The sequence below is a fragment of the Lolium perenne genome, chromosome 6, assembly GCF_019359855.2.
Source record: "Lolium perenne isolate Kyuss_39 chromosome 6, Kyuss_2.0, whole genome shotgun sequence".
Taxonomy (NCBI): Eukaryota; Viridiplantae; Streptophyta; class Magnoliopsida; order Poales; family Poaceae; genus Lolium; species Lolium perenne.
Genome location: NC_067249.2, coordinates 161841776 through 161851057, shown reverse-complemented (window position 1 = coordinate 161851057; position 9282 = coordinate 161841776). Strand labels below are relative to the sequence as shown.

Sequence of the window (9282 nt, the reverse complement as noted above, 5' to 3'; positions counted from 1 at the left end):
CACAGACGGCGCCAATTGACAAGGTATCAACTTGTCAATGCCTATGGATTGTAGGCTAGGGTTTAGTTGGAAGTAGAGGGCAAGTAGATCTCGAAGGTTTCAGCCGAAAAGTACTCGACGATTATGAAAACTAGGGTTTGTAAACAATGATTCGATGATCTCTTCGTCCCTCGACTCCCCCTTTATATAGGAGGCGGAGCCGAGGTTTTCGTTTTGTACAAGTTACAGAGTCCGGGACGGTTTCTAACTCATCCCGCCAGATTACAAATAACACTTCCTATTACAACTCTAACTTTCCTTAATATGTCTTGGGCTCCCGAATCTTCTTATTCTTCGGGTAGTGGGCCTTCAGTAAACCCCGGGTACTATCTTCGGCAAGCCCATTTGGGATGCCTATGTCAATCGGCCTTGGTACCCTTATGGCCTCGTGGACGAGGTGGAAGGGTTGTACGGCCTTGATCGTCGTCTTCGCCGTCGAGGTTGATCGCTCTCCCATTCCTCACAGCTTCGTTGTACGACGCAAAGCTTGTCATCCAATTATTGGCGTTCTTGAGCACGTCCCAGCAATGGACCATATGGAAGCCCTTCTTATGCGTCGCCCAGAACTTCTCCAAGGCGCGGGATACCTGCAATCATAGCCGCCAATGATGTACATACAATGATACAAATAGTATAGAATGATGATGGTTGTATCGTGTTTACCACTGTCATGACGCCAGCGCCGCTTACGGGGTTGTTAATAGCATGTTCGACCACCGAGTAGAACTTGCTTGTCTCTTGTTTGATGTAGTTCCATCTTTTCTGGAGGGACTCTTCCATCCGAGGGCTTGTGATATGGTAGGGCGGGTGCATCCGGGTCTCGTTGTACTGATGCAAGACCTTGGCCCAATAGACCTTGCCCTTTTGCTGCGCGCCATTAATACAATCATGGATCGTTGCCAGCCACGCTTCACACAAACACTTATCCTCGTCGTCGACGAAGCCTTGTGTCCTCAGGCTCTTCCCCTTCTTCTTCGTAGCAATGTCAGGCTGTGTTGGCGCGTCGTCGAAGTCGTCGACGGACACGGGTGTTGGCTGCGTCTGCTGGGTGGCGAACAGCTGTGCGGTTTCGATGTCCTCCGCATCTTGCGTTGCTGCCCAGTCATCATGCGGGCCTGTCCCGGCCGGATCACCGCGAACGAAGCCGCCACCGTAGATAATTTCCTGGATGTCTGAGTTATGGAGGTCCTTACAATAGTCCTACGAATGACCGAACATCAGACGCATGATACACGGCACTCGCACACATTGACAGACCTGACGTACCGGGTCGTCCATCGTCGGGGCAGGCGGCGCCATTTCGTCGAACAAGATGCAGGGCTGTGGCATGCTCTCCTCCAGCACCTGGTGCGTCTTCTGTGTCGCGCTCGGGCAGGAGTCGCCGCTTCTAGGCGTCCGGTTGAGGTCGGGAACCGCCGCCCCGTTGAACTGCTCCGGCGCCCCGGTCAACTGCACCGGCGGTAGCCCGGAGGCGAACCGCGACGCCGGGTGGCCCTGCTAGGGAGCGGGAGTTCCAGGGCGCAGCTGGGAACTTACGGAGCTCACCGACGAGGCCGAAGGAGCGACATCGTCGATCCCCTCTCTCTTGACGAGCATGTAGCCCTCCGCTAAGGTCGGATGGAGGGGCACTTGCGCGACACCGGCTTTGATCTGCATCTGCCCGGCCTGCTGGTTGGCGGCCGCGGCAGTCTTGATCTTCTGGTTCTTGCGCCGGCCGCGACGTTTCGCGGCCTCGATGATTTTCTCCTCCGCGGAGAGCACCTTCTTTGCCGCCTTCGGCTTTGCCTCCCGGCCGCCGCCGGTGGCAGCCCGTTTTGCTTCCGCTGGAGCTGCAGCCTCCATTCTGGCTATGGTCGTGGCTACGGGGGAGTGTGGGCGGCGGTGGGTGCGAGGGTTTGCTCCGTATCCATGGCGGTGGCTGCGGCGACGAGGACGTCCATCGCTTCTGGATTGCTCGCGCCAGTCTAGTTTGCAATTTCGCGCGGGGAATGGCCAGTGGCGGGAATAATATCGGCCTCCCTGCCACTGACGCGCAGGTCCTACGTCTTTTTCAGCGGACACTCCGCGCGACCGCCGAGCGTCCGCGGCCAGGTTTGCGTCTCTGCGGATGGTTTCACTTTGCGTCGCCCCGCTGGAGCAGGCTCCAGACGTATTTCCTTCACGGCGGACACAAACGGTCGCTCAGCGTCCGTTTACGTCGCGCCGCTGGCGCCGCTGGCGCATGCCCCTCACGCTCCTGCTGGATTGCCCACTAGCCAGGAGAGGACATGCAGGTCCAGTGCTGGCTGTGGCGCACTGCTAAAGCAATGGGTGGCGCACTTGTCCTTTTTTTGTTTGTTTCCCTACTAATGTTAGTTGTGGCGCGCTGCTAAAGGCAATAGTAGCACACCACCCAGTGCGCCTTTGCTATTTGGATTACCAGTGGTGCACAGTGGCGTGATATTAGTGGCGCATCACTAGTGCGCCACTGATAGCCAAAACCAGTGCGCCACTAATAAGCTGTTTTCTAGTAGTGACAAGTCAGGTATCACGGTTTTTGTTCTTGTTTATGTGGATGACATCATAGTCACAAGGTCGTCAAGAGAAGCTATATCTACACTTGTTAAAGATCTTAACCAAAATTTTGCTATCAAGGATCTTGGAGACGTGCATTTTTTTCCTATGTATTGAAGTAAAGAAAATTCATAACGGTATAGTCCTCACTCAAGGAAAATATGCATTGGATCTTCTTGAAAAAGTTGGTATGACTAAATGCAAATCTTCTCCTACACCATTGTTGGCGTCTGAAAAAATGTCTGCACATGAGGGTGAGGCTTTGGGACGCAATGATAGTACAAGGTATAGGAGTGTGGTAGGTGCTTTGCAATATTTGACATTAACAAGACCTGATATCTCTTTTTCGGTTAACAAAGTTTGTCAGTATTTGCATGCACCTACCACCACACATTGGACAACCGTTAAAAGGATTCTAAGATATGTTAAAGATATTGTCACTACATGCCTTATATTCACAAAATCGGTTTCCCTCTTGATCAGTGCATTTTCATATGCAGATTGGGCAGGTTGTGTTGATGACAGACGATATACAGGTGGTTTTGCCATTTTTTTTGGGATCAAACCTTATATCCTGGAGTGCTCGAAAGCAGCCAACTGTATCTAGATCAAGCACAAAAGCTGAGTACAAAGCCTTGGCCAATGCTACGGCAGAAGTCATATGGCTAGAAACTCTCCTCAAGGAACTCGGCATAAAAAATCATGAAGTCCCATGCCTATGGTGTGACAATATGGGTGCCACATATCTCTCCGCGAATCCTGTTTTCCACGCAAGAACAAAATACATTGAGATTGATTTTCACTTTGTAAGAGAAAGAGTTTCTCAAAAACATCTTGACATAAGATTCATTTCATCACAAGACCAAGTTGCTGATGGCTTCACCAAACCGCTTCCATCCAGAGAATTAGAGGAATTTAAACGTAATCTCAACTTGTACAAGTTTTGATTAAGGGGGGATATTAGAGTTATTGCAAATCTGTAGTTTCCATGATTGTAACTGAATATGCTGGAATATAAGGCATATTCGGATTTCCCTTATCCCCCCCCCCTTAATTCATCACAATCCATGTAATTCTTTTGTACCAAGTATGGTCTGTTGGGCCTGATTATTAACACGTAACCGATGTTGAGGTAAAGCCATCGTTCGCATACACGCCACCAACCACGAAGACGAACATCACCATGACATCACCACCATGGATTATCACCTCTCACTTCTCGTCTATCATCAACACGTCGCCTTCCAAGAAAACAGCAAGCGAGAAGTTGAGAAAAAGTACTACAAAACTTACTCACACATACGTACAAATCTTTACTATTAAATGGGAGTTGGTCGTTTGACGCTCAGCGCACTTTGGTGGTCGTCATTGGAAGTATCCTGTCCGTCCAATATAATGTAAACTCTCCGCGCAATCTCACCATCGTCCGATCCGTTTTCCACGCTTCGTTCGTCCCTCCGTCCTTCTCCTGTCCCGCAAGAAAAATTGCTCGTCATCTCCCATCGCTGCTCTCGACCTCACGTCTCCTCCCGCGACAGAGCGCCGCCGCCGGTCGCCCGCACACCGGGAGCTCTCCATCGCTGGATGTATCCAGCCCGCACTGACGCCCCAAGCTCTCCACCGTCGGCATAAACCACCCCGCGCGGCCTCCCTGAGCTCTACCTCCCGCCCGCCCCGAGATCTGCCAGGTATGACCCACGCCAACATGGACCATGGTCTGACTCTCGCCATTGAGGGGCCTCAAAGCCAATGGCGTGCTGAACATGCTTCCACCACCAGGCTGCCCTACGGAGAGACCTACGTCGACAAGCCCACCGGCGGCTGCTCCGACGGCCGCATCATCATGGACAACCTGGGTGAGTTAGGTGTCGGATTTGATTTGGTAGATCTTCCTTTTCTCGGTCCTCATGGGGGAGTTTCCTTGCGTACAGCAGCACAGGAATTCGGAATGCCGCTGGGCGACCGCTCAGGCCTCAGCCATGGGGCCAACTTCCCCATCATTGGCGCCACATCGCTTGACAAGCCCTACTTTGAGGCCAGGGGGCTTGACACAGTAGTCAGAAACTCCAGCGCCCTCATGACGCACATCCAGTGGTCATGTAACCTGAAGCCTTTCTTCTGCAACTCCACCAGGGGTGAATGTCAAAAGTTGCAGGTATGTTTTTTTTTAAAGGGGTATGTCCGGGCCTCATTGATAGAAACACATCCAACGTTTGCAGATATGTAGGTGGTGAATTTATCATCTCAGCGATGAAGGAGGCCATCTTGTTGAGATGGGTACACGTGAAGAATTGTTAAATCTTGACAGTCTTTATGCTGAATTTCTAAGTGTGAATAGGCAGCAAAATTTCCGAAGAGGCCAGTGCATATTTTACGCAAACAATAGTTCGCTTAGTTCCCTAGAAATAGAAATTGGATGTTGGTGCATATATTTTCTGATCTTTTTTCAATGAACAGCTATTGTCTTATTTGATTTGAGTTCTTATATATGATGATGCAGAAATATGTTTGAAAACAAATTTGCTTATGTACATGACTGCCACTATCATATTTCAACTTGGCTGATTTGTCGTATCCTTATTGTTCGAGTTGTTTCTGGAATCCATGCTTTATTGTTGTCAAATTCAGTAATCTGGACAGATGACATTGAGGTGTAATTTCTTCATTCTCGGTCTTACTCAAGCAAAACCACTAAACAGAGAAATTGTCAGGGCGGAGAGACCTGCAGCAAATATCTCTGAAGCACACCCATGCGATTCATCTGAGGAAGGTGATCTTGAAAGTTCGTTTTTGTAGTCACTAATAAATAGGTTAGGTTTCTAATGCATTTACCTCTCTGCGGATATCACTGGTGGGCTGTTGATCATGTTTTTTAATTTGTTCTAGCAGGAAACCAAGGTCAGTCAAATATCTTCATGGAATAATTGAATAATGCTGCTTCATATAAGTAGATCTACTAAATATCCTGTCCATCTAGATGGTTTAACAGTTTCCTTAGAAGAATTTAGCCAATATTTATGATTGCTGCATGCCTGCCAATTTGAAGATATAATAAATCCAATAAAAAACGGTGAACTTAATTGCTGGCTTGTTCTTTGTAGAGGAATCCAGTTCTAATGATTGATATAATTTGTAGGTAAATGGCTTGAAACTATGGACACACTGGCTCCACTATTTGGCTTATTCATATCATAAACAAGGCAGTAGGTACTTTTCTTACGAGCAAACTGGATGTACTACTACTTGTTTGCTAATTGTATAATTTACCTCAAGGTCTCTTCTTTAGCAACCAAGGTGCTATTAAAAAATTATTTGTCATGTAAATGTCAAGAATTTAGATGATTCATCTAACTATATGGTGCAAAATGTTATTTTGTTGGTGGCGTGCAGCCGTAACCAAAATTACACTTAAAAATAATGTTGATGTTGTGGTATAACAATGCGGCGGAGAAAGCGTTCAGGCTCTAGGAATGAAACCTGCAAAAGCTCTACCTATTTTAACCTTTGGTTTAGTATAGTACTTCTCAAATCTCCCCTACGTTTTAGTTTATCTTAACCAGCTAATGATGGATAGACTCCTAAAGTGCCTTAGTTTAGGCTTTCAATAATTATGTTTTAGAAAATGACATGTTTTGGTTTAGGAATAGTCTGAACTGATTTCACAAAATATGATCTCCATTTCCACTTCCCTGCGGCGGCCAGCCCCCATGAACCTCTATCTGTGTGTCATCGAGGTGTCCGGCCTCCACTGCAGGGCCGCGTGGCTGTGCTCCTCATCTGGCTCCACTCCGTCCATGACGACATGAGCTTGGCCAGGATGCTTGATTGCTGGTGTTGTGCTCCCGTATCCGCTTCCTTGGGTACTCCTATGAGGGCCTCCATGGAATTGTTGTGACTGTTGTCATGGAGATGAGTCCTGAGGAAAAGGCCATGATCTCATGTGCTCGGTGGTTCCAAAGCAGCATTTCGAGTTCACAATCGACCAATATACTCATGCGCTACCTCGCTCTCTCTCTCCTTGGCATTAGCAAGGTTTTGTTCTCTCTTACCCGCAAAAAGGTTTTGTTCTCTCTTGTAGCTGCTCAGTTTTTTCTAATGTGGCTTATAGTGGGAAAAAATGGTATCTCTTACAAATAAAAATCTTGAACGGCTTCATCAGCTACAATTATCGTATGAGTCTTTATATCATGATGAACATGTTCTTATTCTAACTACATACGAAGTTGGCTTATCTTGCTTAATTAATTTTTTGGTGCTGTCCAAAAATAAGCTATTTCAGCTATACCTCTGCGTTGACTTTCCAACCATGTTTCACTAAGATAGTAGATAGGCATTGCCACCGGTTTAGTTTAGTCGATATCGTTTCAGGTTATCTATACTATGAAAATTGAGATCAAGATAATGCAAAGGAAGAGTACCTTGCTCGCTCCGAGGTACATATTTACACATTTCTCTATCTGAAGGTATTTGGAAATGCACACATTCGATTCGTTAATTTCTCTCACTGTGAATTGTTCTTGTATGTTGTCTTTCTTCACAGATGTATATCAGGCAAGGGAAAATAACCTTGATGATTTCCTGGTTTTGCTATGATACCATATTTCACTTTTGAAAGGATAAGTGGATCTGCAGACAATCGATATTTTTGTCTGATGCAACTGAAATTTGATATTTCCTAACTAAACAAGCAAGGTTTTTACTATAGTCATTACACGCAACTTTAAGGGAATATCTTTTGACACTTGTGTCCTGTTATTTTACAATCCTCCAATATAAAATTTAATCTTTTGTTTTCTTGATTTTACACAATGTTATCTGCAAACCTATAATGCATATTATAAATCATAAGTTCACCAAGTTCTTAATTTATACCTGCACTCTGGTGCATCTGAAGATATTAGCAAGTCATTTTTTTGAGAGAAGTAAGTCATTTGTATTGGGACTATGGGGAGTTACAGAGCTTGCATCATGCATGTCATCTTAATTCTCTCTGAAGCCCTGAAACATGTTCTTTCTGAAAAATAAACTACTCCCTCCGATCCATAATAAATGTCGTGATTTTGAACTAAAACCACAACACTTATTATGGATCGGAGGGAGTATTATTTTCTCATATAGTTCAACGAAGTTTGACTAAATGCCAATCTGAAGACTAGCCGTAAGGCGTTGTTCTAGCTGCTTGGCTACTTCTTCTATGAACATGACAAACCTTTTATGGTGTATTTTAGAAAAATGGTTTGACTAAACTGGCCAGGAATCAAGCTAATCGCTTGTGGTGGTAGAAAAACATACTCCCTCTATCTCATGAAACTTGTCTGAGATTTCTCTAAATTTGAATGTTTCATAGGATGGAGAGAGCAGCATTGAAGAAATGAACATGCAAATCAACTTAAAATAATATGTATGTAAATAATATGGTGCTACTACGGATGTTGCATAAATTTGTAGGTAGCTCAATTTCGTGCACTGGTTTGTCTTTGTAGCAATGTCAACGTGGCAGAGTGTAATTAACTTTGTAGTACTAAGGCAATTTTTTAGTTATTTAAGATGATTGTCTTGCTGTAGGAAGTCAACTTTTCTTATACTAGGAGTGTACACTGCTGGTTGTTCGTTGGTAACTATTTTCAGTTATGTAATGTAACTAAATGATCTTGTCCGACATTTTTTCTTCAGGAAAAAAAGAGTCTACCAGATTAAACTGAGGAGTCTGCCCAATGGTTGGTGTCATGATGGTTGCACATCCTCCTTCCAACCAATTAGGGCTCTTAATCCTAGATTTTTGTTTAGCAGCGCTCCTGACTCATTGGCCATTGCTTCCATTGCTAGGTATTTTTATTTGTCAATGTCATCGGGATCAGTTGATGAGGGGCTGATTCAAAAGGGGCCGGAAGAAAAAAAATAACGTTGACTAAAGGGTGAAGAGTCCCTCCTTTAGATGTCCGTTGTTAGAAAGGACCTCTCTGCAAATTAGCGCATTCACAATCCAGTAACGCGCATTATTCAGACGCGGATGGGCAGGTTCAGCACCAATGCACCATGAACTCCTGCATAATTGTATAATAAACCATTCTCAATGGGCACATGTGATTTTTCGCAGGATGGGGGTAGCGAGGGAGAAATGGTGTACATGGTAGCGGAGGGGAAGGAGAAAATACACGCCTATGTTGTGCTCGATTTATTTGACAACAAAGTATATTAACTAATGGGCGCAGACTTTGATTATTGTTCCCTTGTAATTTAAGTAATCCAAACTGCATGCTCTTTATTATTGTTCTATGGTAATGCATTGTATTTTGAGTAATGCATGCTCTTGCCCTCTTTGCTGAATAACATGTTAGCGAGAAAGAATTCCTGAATTATGCTTCACCTTTACATGTTAGCCAGAAAGAATTCTAAAAATCCGTAGCAACGCACGGGCATTCAATTAGTTACATTATAATTGCGAGTCATTTATCTATCTGTTTATGTACCTCGAAACAAAAACCTATCAACATGAAAGTCATGCAGAATGGTGAGGTAAACCTACTTATGAAAGAAAATCTCAAACGGTTGAGCATGAGCGACGAATTTGACAAAATTTGCTTAAAACTTCATACACGTAATTGACGATTTACGACTGACGAAACTCAAAACCAATTGTGGAATTGATTCATATCATCGACACACATCTTTTTCATGTACAACTTATTT

The 9282-nt window shown here is 45.0% G+C and overlaps 1 protein-coding gene across 17 annotated transcripts; it reads left to right on the top strand.

Moving 5' to 3' along the window:
* Positions 1-4031: 4031 nt before the first annotated feature.
* LOC127307041 (GDSL esterase/lipase At5g45910-like) lies at positions 4032-8947 on the top strand. 17 transcript variants are annotated; one of them, XR_011747401.1, is made up of 5 exons: positions 4291-4448; positions 4524-4747; positions 5304-5362; positions 5729-5799; positions 6961-7285. XR_011747401.1 is itself a non-coding variant. In XM_071822791.1 (4 exons), the coding sequence occupies exons 1-3, from the start codon at positions 4298-4300 to the stop codon at positions 5331-5333; spliced, it is 405 nt and encodes a 134-aa protein (XP_071678892.1). In that variant the 5' UTR covers positions 4291-4297; the 3' UTR covers positions 5334-5362; positions 5729-7285. The 17 variants fall into 17 exon arrangements, 3 of the variants coding, with proteins under 3 accessions (XP_071678892.1, XP_071678891.1, XP_051193694.2); XR_007855100.2 differs by adding exons at positions 4032-4280; positions 8690-8947 and having other exon boundaries at positions 4372-4448; positions 4527-8610; XR_007855099.2 differs by adding exons at positions 4032-4280; positions 8690-8946 and having other exon boundaries at positions 4372-4448; positions 4524-8610.
* The last annotated feature ends 335 nt before the right edge of the window (positions 8948-9282 follow it).